At 51.7% G+C, this 15,835-nt stretch overlaps 1 protein-coding gene across 1 annotated transcript in view; it reads left to right on the plus strand.

Annotated features, from left to right (window-relative positions):
• Positions 1-250: 250 nt before the first annotated feature.
• The window catches only part of PRAG1 (PEAK1 related, kinase-activating pseudokinase 1), a 48,453-nt gene continuing 32,868 nt past the window's right edge, over positions 251-15,835 (plus strand). Inside the window, exons 1-3 of the mRNA XM_081221174.1 lie at positions 251-368; positions 4,626-5,045; positions 7,541-9,372. Of these exons, the coding sequence (XP_081077300.1) occupies positions 4,716-5,045; positions 7,541-9,372 (2,162 nt within the window). The 5' untranslated portion in view covers positions 251-368; positions 4,626-4,715. The remainder of the gene's footprint in view (positions 369-4,625; positions 5,046-7,540; positions 9,373-15,835) is intronic.

The raw sequence follows: 15,835 nt of genomic DNA on the forward strand, positions 1-15,835 counted from the left end.
CTCGGGGGTCGGACGCCTCCAAGTCTCGGGCTGGGGGCGGAGCCTCCGTCGGGAGCGTGAGGGAGGGGCGGGGCGTGGATCTCCGGGAGGAATCAGGGGCCAGGGAGCGCGCCCGCCGGCGGGGGGCGCGGGGCGGCGGCAGGGACTCCGGAGGTGAGGCTGAGGCTGGGCGGGCGGCGCCACCGGAGGCGGAGGGGGCGGAGCTGCGCTCGCAGCTGCCACCCGGCCGCCGGGCCCAGGCAGACGACACCGCCCGCGGCCGGGCACGGACCGCGCGCTCGCACTCTCCAAACAATGCTCCGAGGCGCCCGGCGGGGCGGCTGGCGGCTCAGAGACCAGCGGCGAGGCCGGGGGAGCGCGGCCCCGAGGTGAGCCCGCGGCGCCTTCTCCAAAGCCTGCCTCTTTTTGTTTGGCAAACGTGGCCGCAGAGGGAAGCTCCGGGGGAGCGCGGCGGTTACCGAGCGGGCGACCCCAGTCGGCGTCCCCCGGGGTGACAGGCGGCCGCTGGGGGAGGGTGGGGCGTCCGGACCGCGTGCGCCCCTGGTTGCGCCCGAGGTGGAGGCGCCGGTCCCGGAGGACCGGGGAGCCGGAGGGGTGTTTTCGATTCATTCGAGAACCGCGCTCTTTCGAACGGGGAAACTTTCCTCCGAGTTCCGGCAAGGGAACCGACTGTTCTGCTGGTCTCGCTGGTCTGGCTGCTGGGTTTGGGGCAGGAGACCGGAGCGCTTTGGGGATTGCTATTGTGGAGACTGCCTTTCCGCGGCCGCAGGATTGTCAAAGTAGCAGAGAGGGAGAGATCGCCCGCGCGCCTCGGACCAGGCCCCCGGGGGTGATGCTTTGGGGCCCCAAGTTAGTAGTTGCCTCTTAGGCAGCCCCGAGTTGGATGCCAGCCTGGGGGTCTCCAAGGGGAACGAGACGATGCCTTCTTCTTGAGCCGTGGCAGAGCCCTCTGAAAGGCTACTGTGGGCACGTTGTCAACCTTTGCTTGTGCTACCGCTTCCCCAGCCGCACACACGCACACACACACACACTCTCACACACACTCACACACACTTAGAAAATAGAACCTCTTCACTGAGAATGGAGGCAGGGCCGACTCTGTATATTTCTCTCAGGTGAAGCTCAGCCAGCAAGCACATGGCTTTGCAGAGCCGATAGCAAAGCCCAAAGGTCTAGGAGGGAGGAGTTTTGCAAGGCGTCCAGCCCAGAGTCAGGTTGGGAAGGCCCTATAGATAGATCATTGGCCTGAACTGTCCTTAACAACCCCTTCCCCTTTTGAGCCGGAAAGTTGACAGGAAGCACTGGGAAATTGTGCGGTTATTTCGCTATCATGGGGTCTTGTGGAACGCGGGTATCTTCCTTACTGGTTTAGACTAATGGGTCTAACCCACAGAAACCACATTCCTACTGCTAAGATTAGATTACATTGCACTGGAGAAGGAAAAAAGAAAATGAAAAGTTGAGTGAATATCATGACTTACCCTCTGTGTGTGCGGGGGGAGGGGGAGGGGGGAGGTAAGGCTGTCACTTTCTCCTTTCTGCCGGGGCAACCTCTGTCAGTGGAGTGTTGAAATCTAGACAAACACTTTCATAAATAGTTCTCTTTTCTGGTGTTGCATTCATTTAATTGTAATATAGATAATTTTTTAGATGAATATTTTCTGGAATTCTGTCACTTCAGGGTAAGGTGTGAGCAACTTTCGATGCAAGTATGAGGGGCATTTTGAGCCCAAAGATTTCATTTTATGGATCTGGTCACCATTCTTCGGATTCTTTTTCCAGTGGGGTGGGTGTGTGTCTGACAGCTTCGATCTTGCACATTTTAGCCACAAATCTGGTGCAGAAGTTTGCAGAGGCAAAGATATTTTATCATGACTTGGATCAGAAAGAATGCTGAGATCTTTTTCTAATCTTACACCGCTGCCTCCCACTGAAATGGAGGAATTTGCATAATTCTGGGGGCTACCTCCCCTCGGAGGCAAGGAATGTGGGCTGGAAAGGTGCCATTCCCAGGCTGTGGAGAGCTGGCACCGGCAGGCAGGCAGGGCTCCTGCTTTGTGAGTGCCACTTGAGTTTTCCACCATCTTTTACTTAAAACAAATTGGATATAATTCCAAGCACAGAACCTCTCTAGACAGAGAGGATCCTTTCTGGCTTGATGTAGTGATAGATTCTGTTTGCTGTGACTGAGAAACCAGTTTTAACAGGATGTGTAGTGAGTCAGCGATGGAGAGAAGCTCAGGGCTTTATTCTGTTCTCGTCTTCATTCTTTTTTCCTGAAAAACCTCTCCAGTGTCTGAGCAGTTGTGTGGTAGAAGTTGTACTCACCGTCAGAGAATTTCAGAGCTGAGGATGGGAGCAAGGAGAGTGCTCATGAACTGCTGAGGGGTTCTGGAAGCTTCCCGAACGTTGGTAATCCAGAGCCTACCAAAAGTCCCAGGGCTGGAGTGGGCCATCTGCGGCACAGGAGGGGAACCTCCGGCACCAAGCAACCATGACAAGTGTGGGTCAGTTGCCTGTTGAGCAGGAGATGAGGCGTGGCTACCCCAAGTGGCTGCTTTGTGAATCTGTAGGATGCCCCCCCCCCGCCGCCCAGTCCTCAGATAGCCCAGCCCTGTGAGGAGCTGCAGGAAGGAGCCGAGCGCACACAGAACCAATTCCCAAGCTCTCTCCTTCCATCCCACCTGGGGTGTAGGAGCCTCTGCCTGCAGTAGAAGAGGGGGGCCAGGAACCCCGGGAAAGGACCTTCTCCTCACCTCGGGGCAGTGGTATGGAGATTTGCCTTACTGAACACCAGAGCACCTCCTCCACTTTTTCCTCTCCCCACAATCTAGCAGCAGAGCCTAGAGCTCTCCGTGGCCTGGGATCGTAGGAGAAAGAAAAATCCTTGTTCTCCTCTGCTTGTTGAAGCTTAGTGACCTCTTCTGGGAACTTGGCAGGGAATGAACCTGCTACTCGGGTGTAGCAGGAGGAGGAGAACCCAACTTGCAATCATCTTGATACATGAATCCTAACAATGGTCACAAACTAAAAGACAAATACTTGTCTTTTATTTCAGAGAGTTCATTTAGCTTAAAGATGATGTGGTGGGCTTCCTGGTTAACTTTGGAGGGAAAAGAGGCCAGTATAGCTTCAGCACTTGTTGAATAAGCACCCCTCTCTGTGAGTGTGGGAGACCAGAAAGAGAGCTCTTCCCACAGAGATTCTGGAATGATCTTTGGGGCTTCTGGCTCATTCCACCTGGTTAGTCCTGTTGACGGTATGGAGAGCATCAACCTCAGAGCCAGCTCTCATGGGAGGAAAGTGGAAAGCAGATCCCAGGGCCAAACCCTCCCTGTTTAATGAGAGTGTGTTCACTGTAGATTCTTCAGGACGATTTTCTCCTGAACACTCTCCTTCTGAGGAAGTCAGTTCATTTAAATGAGGAAAGAAGAGCCAAAGCAGCAAACAGATAATGGCGAGCAACTCAGTATAAAGAGTGAGGTGATGAGTGAGTTGATAATGAGGAGCTGGCAGCAAAGTTGGCTTCTTTTTCTAGAACCCCCGAACTCTCTGTGTCTGTGGCCAAGTCTTAGTTGATGTCGCTGCCTTTCTTTTCCCATCTGTAAAATGGGGATGACAGCTACCTGACGGATGTTATTCAGGTTAACTGGTTAAAATCTGCAACCCTTCGAGTTCCCCCTCGATGGTGAATTTACTGAGTGAATTCTGTGGTGTCAACTCTCAGCCTTCAGTTTTTACTGTCAGAGGCAACAAACTCTTTCAGCAAGCTCACTGCCTCCCCTTCAGGGACCTCGTAGGGAAAATAACTGTGATCATCTCTTCCTTCTGTTGTAGCCTAACCAGCCCTAGACCACAGGGCTGTTGTGACCATGAATCTCTCTTTCGGTTTCCCCCTGGCCCTGCAGCTCTGGCTGTATTGATCTCACTGAGCCCTGGATCGAATGAGGCATACTTCTAAGAAAGGGGGGCCGGGGAGGGCAAATTCCCAAGATGCCAGACCTCCCGACAAAGGTCCCTGGGGGGCAGGCCGGCACCCCACCTCCCCCCTCGCTCACCACTTCTGTCTCCATATCCTCCCAAGTAAGGGTTACAGTGCTGATTTCAGAGCCCAGGCCTGCCCCCCCGCCACACATGGTTCTTGGTTAAAACTTGTGGCTTATCTTCCAGAAGCCACGATTTTTATCTGCTGTCCTACTTGGTAGTTCTTGTTTCTCTGGGGCAGAGTCCCAGGCTCGAGACCCCTAGCAGCAGGGGAGGCATGGGTCAGCCACAAGCTTCTCATCGCCAGCCCTGTGTGGTTTCTTCCCGTTAACTGCCCCCAAACCTCCAAGAGCTCAGGAGTTTAGGGGACTGAAGTATCTTTTACACTCTCTACTCATGCAACAGAGCCGTGTTTAGCTTTTACAGCTTTTCTAAGGCCACACCGCTAGAAAGGGATTAAGAGCCTCGTGACAAATGGGTGAGGGCCTCAGAATAAATAGAATATTCCTCTTTACCTCTTTCTCCTCCTTCCCCCCTGCTCCCCACTCTGCTCCCCAGTCACGTCGCCAGACTCGAATTGATCATGCCCCCGTCCTCTGGCAGGGGAGATCTCTGATGAGGCAAGTGTTCTGCCTTTCCAGGAAGCCACCCTGTGAGCCCCATCCGCCTCCCCTGAGCCCACGCCAGGGAGCCAGGCGCAAGATGAACCAGCACCCCGCCCACTGCTCAAGATGCACCAGACCATCCCAGTGAACCCCGAGAGCCCGAAAATGTCTGCGTGCAGCGACTTTGTGGAGCACATCTGGAAGCCCGGGTCCTGCAAAAACTGCTTCTGCCTGCGCACCGACCACCAGCCGGCACCTGGCCGCCCCCAGCCCCGAGCCGGCAGCCTGCCCCCTCCGCCTCGCCTGCCCCCCAGGCCCGAGAGCGGCCATCCGGAAGATGAAGGCCTGAGCAGCTCGCCCTACTCCAAGCCCACCATTGCCGTGAAGCCCACCATGATGAGCTCCGACGCCTCCGATGGGTGGACAGAGGCTGGCGTGAGTGCCGACGTTGCGCAGGTGAGGCTGACTCAGCCCCGTGGTATTTTTGTGGTATTTTTACGAGGCTGCTCCTGTTGTAACACCGGTGACTGGCGGGAAGCCAAGGAGGGCTGTCCCAGCAGGACTCCTGCAGGGTGGCTTCCTGTTGGCTCACCCCAAAACTGCTCCTTCCCGACTACCGCCCCCTCTTTTCTCTCTGCCCTCCTTTCTCTCTGTCCCTTTAGGCTGAGAACCATCAATGCAGTCCCCCCAAGTTCATTTGAAGACTGTATCAGGGCACACCAGAATGAAGCTTTTTCTAAAAAGTTTAAAAAATTTTTTTAATTTAATGGATCATTTTAAATATATACAAAAGTAGCAAGAATTGCTTAACGAATCCCATGCATCCACCACCCTGCCGCATGAGCTTGAACAATCATCAACTCATGACCAGTCTTGTTCCGTCTCTACCCCTGCCCCGACATTCCCTTCCCCACCTAGGGTTTTAAAGCAAACCCCACATACTGCATCATGTCAGTACCTCTTTAAAAAATAAAGTCTTTATACAAAATATCATTATCACAGTGAAAAATGTCAGCAGTAATTCCGTAATGTCATCCAATTCCCAGACAGTGTTCATATTTCCAATTTGGAAGCTTGGGTTTTTCCAGCTTTGATCTAGGATTACTAAAGACAGTTACATCCTTAGAGATTAGACCATTCTGCTCACCCCCAGGTGACCCTGACCAAGGTGTGATTATTTAAAGGGCACATGGAGCCCGCTGCCTCTAGACATGTCTTCTGGGAATCTGCATTTCTGGGGCATATTCTAAAAACTTAACTAGTTTTCCTTAAAATATCATAGTGAGTGGGTCAGGAAGGGTGTGTGAGCGTGTGTGAAATCAGAGGTCAGTTTTAAATCAAGGGAGGCTTGACTAAGGTGAGCCATCTCCTGGGGCTGCATTCAGCTTCCTGTCCCCTTCAAAGCCGCTCCATTTTGCAGAAGCTGGTTACACCCATTCCCCAGGCCTTTCTCGATACCTTTGACCTTCACAGATGAAAACCAGGGACTCTTTCTGTTCTGAATCACCTTGGAAAGGAGCCAGAGGCCGACCCTGCCTTGAGGCTGCTTTAAAAGTGGGGACTAAAAAAAAAAAAAAAAAAAAAAAACCTCTCTTTGGGCTTCCCTGGTGGCGCACTGGTTGGGAGTCCGCCTGCCGATGCAGGGGACACGGGTTCGTGCCCCGGTCCGGGAGGATCCCACGTGCCGTGGAATGGCTGGGCCCGTGAGCCATGGCCGCTGGGCCTGTGCATCCGGAGCCTGTACTCTGCAACGGGAGAGGCCACAACAGTGAGAGGCCTGCGTACCGCAAAAAAAAAAAAAAAAAAAGTGGGGATAGGGGAGACTAGAGGGGAAGGAGGAGGGGACAGTGATTTCAGTGATGGGAATGACCACCCCACATCGCTGTCTCTAGCTCGACTAGTCCAGCCACTTATGCAACCTCGGCTGAGGTCACTGCCTGTAACTGGGAGAAAGAGCACGGCTCAGAGCGAAGCAAGGGAGCTGGGACCCAGCTCGGAAACCGGCCCTCACCCTGCTGCCCTCTGACCCCACCACCCACCCAAAGTGGTTTTTTTTTTCTTTTTTTTTTTTTTTTTTTTTTTGCAGTACGCGGCCTCTCACTGTTGTGGCCTCTCCCGTTGCGGAGCACAGACTCCGGACGCACAGTCTCAGCGGCCATGGCTCACGGGCCCAGCAGCTCCGCGGCACGCGGGATCCTCCCGGACCGGGGCACGAACCCGTGTCCCCTGCATCGGCAGGCGGACTCTTTTTTTGTTGTTGTTGTTGTTGTTGTTGTACGCGGGCCTCTCACTGTTGTGGCCTCTCCCGTTGCGGAGCACAGGCTCCGGACGCGCAGGCTCAGCGGCCATGGCTCACAGGCCCAGCCGCTCCACGGCATGTGGGATCTTCCCGGACCGGGGCACGAACCGGTGTCCCCTGCATCAGCAGGCGGACTCCCAACCACTGCGCCACCAGGGAAGCCCGGTAGGCGGACTCTTAACCACTGCGCCACCAGGGAAGCCCCCCAAAGTGTTTTTAAAATCTTTATGACTTTGTTTTCTTTGTGCTGTGACACTGTTATCAAAACACTAATGAACACAAAGCAAAAATTAAACAAAACCCCAAACTCTATTTCGAAGCCCTTGGGAGAACTTATCTCGTCCAGCAGTTTCGAGGGAGAAGGCAAAACGTTCTTCTTTGACGTTTTTTCCCCTCTACCTCTCAGACCTAAGCCAAAAGAATTACAGACGGGGGTGAGGAGTGCAGTGTACGGGAAGCCCCGTGGCTCCACGGGGCCCCAGCGATGACAAGAAGGCTGTGGGGAGGTCAGAGGGTAGGCGCGCTAGCCGCCTGCTTCACGGTGGCTTGGAAGACAGTTTACAGTGTCACGGCCCCGCCCTCTCACTTTCTCTCTCTTGCTTTTTTCTCTGACGAGGTCTAATGTAACTCTTTTAACCTTGGGGCTGTGTAGGTCATCTGGAGACGAGCCCCCGGCAAGCTCCCCCTCCCGAAGCAGGAAGATGTACCAGTGGTTTACCTGGGCAGCTTCCGAGGCGTCCAGAAGCCTGCTGGGCCCTTGGCCCCGGCAGACGGGGGGCACCCTCGCTGCCCCCCTGCCTATGCCATGGTCGGCCTGCACAGCCTAGAGCCCCGGGGGGAACGGAGTGTCGCCTTCCACCCAGTGAGCTTCCCCGATGAGAAGCTTGGACGAGAAGATAAACCCACGATTCCCTACCAAGAGCTGACCTCCCCTCAGGAGAGCTTCCGCCAGAAACTGGCTGCCTTTGCTGAGATGACCTCTGGCTGCCACAAGGGCCCCAGGCCCTACCCCTCTGCACAGCCCCTGCGGGAATCCCTGCCCTCGGAGGATGACAGCGACCAAAGGTGCTCTCCCTCAGGGGACAGCGAAGGGGGAGAATACTGCTCCATCCTGGACTGCTGCCCTGGGAGCCCAGGTGGTCAGGACGCCTCACAGGCCGAGGACTCCGGGCGCAGACAGGGCTGCAGGGACTGCTCGCCGGCCTGCTGGGAGCAGGGGATGTGCGCGAAGCCAACCGAGGAGGAGAGGCGGGCTTTGAGCTTCCCCAGGGAGTGCCGCAGCCAGGGCCCGACAGAGAACCCACCCCGCCTGGGCCCCAAGAAGCAGTCCCTCACCTCAGAGGCCGCCAGCTCCTCGGATGGCCTCTCCTGCGGGAGTGCCAGTAGCCGCGCCAGCAGCCCCTTGGTCCCCCAGCACGAGAGCGATTCCTGCTCCCTTATGAAGGCACCTGGGCCGGGGAAGCAGCAGGACTCTGGCTGCCACGGGGTGGCCTCCAGCAGGTGCCTGGGGCTGACTGGGGAGCCCCAGGCCCCAGCCCACCCCGGGGAGACTGCACAGCCTGAACCCATCTATGCTGAGAGCACCAAGAGGAAGAAGGCTATTCCAGTGCCTTCCAGGCCACAGGCCAAGGCAGAACAGGCGGCAGCTGCCCAGGGCCAGGGCCAGGTGAGGATGGCTAACACCTGGGCTCAGAAAACAGCGTCTGGCTGGAGCCAGGACAGGGAAGGCCCAGAGGTGGCCCCCCAGGTGGCGGCCACCATCACAGTCATGGCGGCCCACCCAGAAGAAGACCACCGGACAATCTACCTGAGCAGCCCCGACTCCTCGGTGGGGGTGCAGTGGCCTCGCGGGCCCCTGAGCCAGGCCCCTGAGGCAGGCGAAGGAGAGCCTTCGGCTGGGCAGGGGCTCAGCTCTAGGGAGAGCCGCCATCATGGTGCCAGTGAGAGCACACCCAAGGGGAGGCCTGCCATCCCTCCCAAGCTGTCCAAGAGTAGCCCCGGAGGGTCCCCGGTGTCCCCATCGGCCTCCCCCCAGTCCAACCTCAGCGAAGGCAACTCAGGTGTCACTGGGCCCCAGCCTCCATCCAGGGGCCCCGCTGACCCTGCTTCCTCCTGCCGGGCCAACGGTGTCCCTGCCAGCGACTCTGCCAGGGGCCCTCCGCCCGCCACTGCCACGTCAGCCTTGGACCAGAGGCGGCCCCGGTACCAGACCGGTGCCTGGAGCCGCCAGTGCCGGATAGAGGAAGAGGAGGAGGTGGAGCAGGACTTTCTGAGCCAAAGCTGGGGGAGAGAGGGGGACAGTGGCCCCACGGACCCATGCAATTCCTCCACCTGGCACCGCCCCCGCCCCACAGACGGCTCCTCTGGGCAGAAGAGCAAAGCCGGGACCGGGATGAGCAAATCAGCCTCGTTTGCCTTTGAGTTCCCCAAGGACAAAAGTGGAATCGAGGCATTCTCGCCTCCCCCGCCGCCTCCGAAGTCACGGTGAGTACAGTTGTGTGTGTGCGCGCGACTCCGGGGCTCATCTGGCAGGACCGAGGCCTCTTCCAGAAACCTTGGTCTTTGCCACCTGTACCGAAGCCACGAGGCCCAGGCTCAGAGTCCTAACTCCAGGCACCAGTGTCGGCCCAAAGGCCCTTGTGCCTTTGTGTAAATTTCTGTGACTTGGTGCTCAGCACACAAACCTACAAGCAGTGCCCTGCTTGGGATTGGCTATTCGGAAGGCATCTTTCCAAGAAGCACTGCCAAGCTGTCGCTCTCTCCTGGTGCCCGTCCTCTTATAATCTGGTACTCTTTTTTTCTCTCCATCCCTCTGAAGTGTCTTCAGCAGGCTTTTCCCCCCAAATCCTGAAATTCCCCGTTTATTTAAACATGGAAAAGAAGGCTCCAGGAGGCTATGCTACAGAATCTCAAGAGGCAAAGAGATGGGGAGGCCAAGGAGCAAGGGCTCCTAAATTGTGACCCTGATGGCCATTAGGCTTTGGAGCCAAAAGCAGAATAGTAGGAGGTGCTGCACATGGTTTGGAACCCTCAGATGTGGGTTTTTAAAGAAAAAAATATATATATAGTTTCATGGTAGCATGCTGAAACTCAAAGCTTTCTCCACTGCTTCACTGCTCTCAAAGGCCCGAGTTTAAAGTCCAGTCTAAAGTCCCTCTCAAAGGCCCGAGAAAAATAAATGCCTTTTTTAAGGTATTGAGTTGTGCATGGAATTCAAATTCTGGGGGGGTGAAAATGACTCTCTATTAGAGCAGAACTGATTCCCATCAGAGAAAGGAACAACCTGCTGCTTTTCAAAAGCTGACAGCCTTTCCGAACAGACTTTTCTTCAGTCGGGTCATCTCTGCTGGTTTTGTTTTAGCTCAAGTGCCTCCAGGTTGATGTCAGAAGCGGGGAGCTGACCTCAGGGGGAAGCGGCTGTGACACTTGACTTTGAACATCAAAGCATCACGGGCTGTGATGCGTCCTAGCATGGGCTTTTTCTGGGACCACTACTTTGTTCTGGTATTGAGTTGGGCACCTGCTGTGCGGAGTAGACAGCCATCCTCCAGATCCTCGGGTGACCGCAGACTCTTGGGCTACAGTTTTCACTCCCTAAATGAATGAGGCAGCTCAGAAGAGCTCCCATTTATATGGCACTTACTATGGGCCAGGCAGGGAGCTAAGAGACTTAGACATATTAACTCATCTGATGCTCAGAACAGCTCTAGGAAGTAGGAATTACCATCTACAGATGACGAAACAGAGATAGGAAGAGCTGAGTAACCTGCCAAGGTCACACGGCCATACTTGGCAGTCTGCTTCTAAAGTCTGTGCTTCTAAACACCTAGGGCACATCAGCCGGCTTAGGGAGCAGGCAGGGCATGCGGGTAAAACGTGGGCATTGTATCTGTCTGCCTCAGGCCTGGGAAGGTTGGTGGAAAGCACTGGCTTTGGAGTCAGAAAATCGAGTTCATGCTGTGCCTGTCTCACCTACAGGTTAAGTGATCTTACGCAAGCCACTCGCTGTGAACGAGCCTCCAAGTTATTGTCCAAAATGGGCTAATAATAACAATACATTTGTAGCACCTGTTGTTGAAAGGCTCAAGTGAGATGAGCAGAATCCAATGCAGAGATTAGTTATGTAGGCAAAAGCCGCCCCAAGCTGTCGACAGTGGCAGGGGCACACACACCCTGTAGGAATGGGCCTGGCCCGATCCCAGGAACACCACCTGGGCCTTGGGGAAGGAACTAAAACTTTCTCGGGTGAGAATCATAATGTTTGGAGAAACCCCGGTCACCCATTGTAACAATGTGACTCAGGTAGAATGTTCGTTAGCATCTGGGTTGATTGAGATCAAGTTTGGGGGCCAGTTTGTTATGACAAAACCACTGGATTATATACAACTTAAACCAGGTGGGAATCTCAGAGGTTCTAGGTGCCACCTCTTAAAAAAAAGTTTTTATTTTCAGAACTTTGGGGAGAAAAATCTAGGAAATAAAATTAGCGTAAGGGAACACAGAAAAAAGAAAAGAGCATCTGGTACCATTTAAAATAAATCAAACTAGTATATATATATTCATTTGAGGAAGATTTTTCAAGCATTACCAACATTCTCTTTTGAATCATCACATCTCTCCCATGAGGAGATAAGAGGGCAGGCTCAGGACCATAAATTGACTTTTATTTCGGGAACTCGGTACTGCACTTACTGAATTCCTTTGAGGGGAGTGTCAGGAACCCACAGCCTTCAAACCTAGCCGCATGATGGCACATCAGAGTATTGATGAGAATGAAGCCCACAGTTGATCCAGTACCGATACCAGCACCACATTGGTGACTATTGCAGGCTGATGTCAGTTTTCCAAGATGGAAAAATGCTGGAAGGTCTTTGAGTGACATCCCAGGTTAACTTAATTTCTTCACATGGGTCATCTGTTCAGTGGGTCCTGTTTCTAAGGATCAAGCTCACCTGTGAACAAAGATAACAGCTGTCACAATGTGTACTGTGTGCACTCACAGCTCTAGGGAAGGGGGCTGCTGCATGCAAGGCGGTGTTATCTTTACTAATGCTTACTTAAGCAGATCCACCTGCTTTCTTGGGCCATTATGGAAGAACAAAGAATCATTTGCTGACTTTCCTACGGTCCTGTTTTACAAAACTGACTCACTTGGAGGGAAAAAAAAATGGATGTTGAGAGTGGCTTGGCTTTCTTGTGGTCTTGTTTTGAATGGTTGGCAGTAGCTTATCTGTCTGTTTTGAGATATCATCCTCTGTAAACTCCATTAGGGTTCCTGAGGAAACCCTTGCTGCAATGCCATGTAGGACGAAGGCTCTCAATACTCATTTAGTGCCTGAAAGCCATTTAGAGGTGTTTAAGTATATGCCCAGCCCTCCTCCCGGGCAGATAAGGGTCCTGGGTCCTTCTTTACCTGCTGCTGCCAAGGCAACCTCCTACCTGTACAAGCTCACACCTACTCAGACTGACTGACCCCACTGAGTCTGGGTCACCCCTGCTCCAATGTAGAGCAGAGTTGGAAGGTGAGGGTCAACAAATACTGCTGGTTAGAAAATGAAAACCTGCAGGAAGGAAGTGTGGACTTCTTAGTTTAAATGTCACGTTCAAGACTTAAGGCAGTTTAATGAGAGCAGCCAGTGCCTGGGGGAGTAATTAAGATGCGAAAAAATCAAATTTATTTCTGCCTTTTATTTCCTTGTGGATGCAAACTGCGTTTTAAATGACTTATGGCTTTTGAGTGACAAGGTCAGTTGAGGGAAAATCATCTGATTAGTGCAGAACAGGCATTTCACAAAGAAACCCCAAATTAGGCTGGTAGACCTGAACTCAGAGGTGGAATTAGAGGACAACAGGTGACTGAGAAATAAGACAGGTTTATAGGGTTTTAGTTTCCAAATGGTCTGGCCCCAGGTGAGACTAATCAAAAGAAAGAAATGGGGCTTCCCTGGTGGCGCAGTGGTTGAGAGTCCGCCTGCCGATGCAGGGGACGCGGGTTCGTGCCCCGGTCCGGGAAGATCCCACATGCCGCGGAGCGGCTGGGCCCGTGAGCCATGGCCGCTGAGCCTGCGCGTCCGGAGCCTGTGCTCCACAACGGGAGAGGCCACAACAGTGAGAGGCCCGCATACCGCAAAAAAAAAAAAAAAAAAAAAGAAACTTTTCCCCAAGAAAGCCAGGGATGACTTTGTTTTAAAGTTATCACTCATGCTTATTGTAATTTTAACCCAATAGTACTAAGTTCTCCTCCTCCTCTGCAGGGATTCTGGGGGCAGAGACTGAGTCTGTCCTGGACTTCCGTTCATTCCTAATTCCCCTCCCTCCCTCCCTCCCACATGGCTTCTCAGCAGACAGGTGGTGATGGTGTCAAAGATGGAGGTCTTTTCTGCACACAGAAGTGGCCACGTTGCTATCCAGAGGAACCAAAACAACTTCATTGTGTGGTCTCTCAATCACACGATCTCTTAGCATGACCTTGAGGATGGGAGTCAGATGAGTGAGATGGGTCATTGTCTCTAGACCCCATATCCAATCTGATGAAACCTCCAAATGCTTTATTCTTGAAGCACTTTCTACTGTAGTGGATTACAATGGGATGGCAACAATTTACTAAGAAATCCCACAGTCTTCATGTACAACAGGTTTTTCTGGGTGGCATTCTGAAGATGACAGTTTGTATTAGAAAGCACTGTATGTGCTTCAAGAATCTTCTCTATGTTTGGCCTTTTTGACAAAACTGAAATAAGTCAGCTGGAGGTCGAGTCGGTCCAGGGGAGACTGAATACTGGGCATACTTCAGGGAGAGAAATTGCCCTCCACACGCCCCCCGCAACACACACACAGAGTTTGGCAAACAGAACAAAGCACATGTATCAACAATACAAGTTTATATCCTGCTCCATGCCAGAGGGAAATTACTAGCTGGCCTCTTCCCATGAGTTTGTGGGTAGAACCTGACATGGGACATCTAGTGATGCTGAAGCAGGGAGAAATCAAATTGATTCCCATCTTCCTATTCTGTAATTTTTTTTAAAAATCACTGATTTTCATATATATGAAATATTTACAATATTCTCTCCATTTTTGAGCAGGCATCCATGGTGAAGGTTAGGGATTAAAGATTCTTTATTTTATTCATCAGATATCTACTAATTGCCTACTTTCTGTTACACTTTGTGCAAGGTGCTAAAAAGCCAGTGACTGGGGTTCTGCCCCTTAAGGCCCCTGAGGGTTGAGTTGGTATGAATTAAATCAGCAGATGTGCAAAATGACCATGAAAGGTTCACTCCTGCTTTGATTGCTTTTGATGAGACTGTTTACCAGAGCATCTGGATTCTCACCAGATTCCTTGTTCTATTCAGTAAGGCCAAGGTAAGCTCAGCTTGGTGTCCAGGAGTAATGAAAAAATAGTCCTTCCTTTAAGGTCTTTTGACCTGATACAAGATCACACATAGTATAGCATATACATAACCATTTATTTAAAAAAAAAAATCCAGATGCTCCTTGAAGGTGAAAAGCATGCTTAACCATCTGTAATTCCAAAATATCCTGTTTGATGCCTGGCACGTGTAGATGCTCAAGAAATTTTTATTCAATAAACAGTAGTAGGCAGAGGCCATACCCTGTTTATTTCATTATGGCCAAAAGCACCTAACTTTATGTTTTGCACATGAAGAAATATTGAAAAAGGAACAAGTAGCATCATTAAATACTTGTATCAAAGTATCTTTCTGATACCCAGGTTTCGGATTGCCCCAGCGCTCTTTTCTTGCCTCTGTTTTGGCAGTTAACGCAGTGTCTTGAACGAAACTGGATTCATATTCATATCTCTCTGAAAGCTTGTAAACTCTTGGGAGTACAGGAACCATGTTTTATACATTTTTCTTTGACTTTCCCATAGGATACCTTGGGACATAGTAGGTATTCAATAAAGGATTATTGAATTAGGGGGAAAAAAGGCCACAGGGAACTACAGATCTTGGCCTTATTTTTCACTGGACACCCCATTATAATTCTGTGGCCAGCCTTGCTCAATAGAACATTGTCACCCTGAGTTAAAGAAACTGAAGTTAATAATTATTAATGCTTCAAGGTGGGCAAACACCATGAGGGCACAAAGCATCCTTTCATGGATTAATTACTCTCCAATGATTGTACATTTGCTCTTTTTTTTGTTTCTTTTTTTTTAAGCTGAGCAGGTGTGTGGAGCCCAGCCCTCTCTTGCCACAAGAATGTTCCTTTCAAGCAGTAATCACCTAAGGACTTTTTTTCCCCACCCATGAATTGCAAGGAATTCTAGGGTGTGGTTTAATTTCTCTGAGAATAGATTTTCCATGCTTTCCGAGCTGGGTTGGGAAACAAAAGCATGGGCCATATGATCAAGCCCCCTCTGCCCATCAAGTGATCAAAGGCACTTTGTTCCTAGAATAGCCAGCCTGCCTTTGAGGTGTGGAACTCACCAACTGGTGAGAAATTTTCTCTATTCGTAGTGCAAGAAATTTGTTGTTTGGCGATCATGAAAAGACTTGGGTTTCCCTCTATCAGGGTAGATAGACCAACTACAAAGAATCCTCAGCAGCCATTTCTGCAGCTAACACTTTTCAGAGTTTAAGACCAGAGTCTTCATCCTCTGTGCTAAAATCGCTCATTATTTCTTTCTATTGGCTTTTGGGCAGATCCCTAAAAATGCTAGGTAATAAGGGTGTTCGTGCAGTTCCCATACAGCTCTGTAAAATCCCCTGCTTCCACTAGCTTTTGTCTGATGCCCTGGACAGTTTATTCTCTGTACTTTTTTAACAGGCAGACTTATATAAACAAGTGTTCTCCGCTTCGGGCAAAGGGGAAGTTTCAGATTAAAGACTACTTTAAAAAAATCCTTCCCTTTTTACTCAGATATTTCACTCTCCAGTTAATTTTAGTACCTGTCACTATCAAATGATCCCCCTGACTTCCT

The sequence above is a fragment of the Mesoplodon bidens genome (assembly GCF_964165515.1).
Source record: "Mesoplodon bidens genome assembly, chromosome: 20".
In the NCBI taxonomy this organism is placed as follows: Eukaryota; Metazoa; Chordata; class Mammalia; order Artiodactyla; family Ziphiidae; genus Mesoplodon; species Mesoplodon bidens.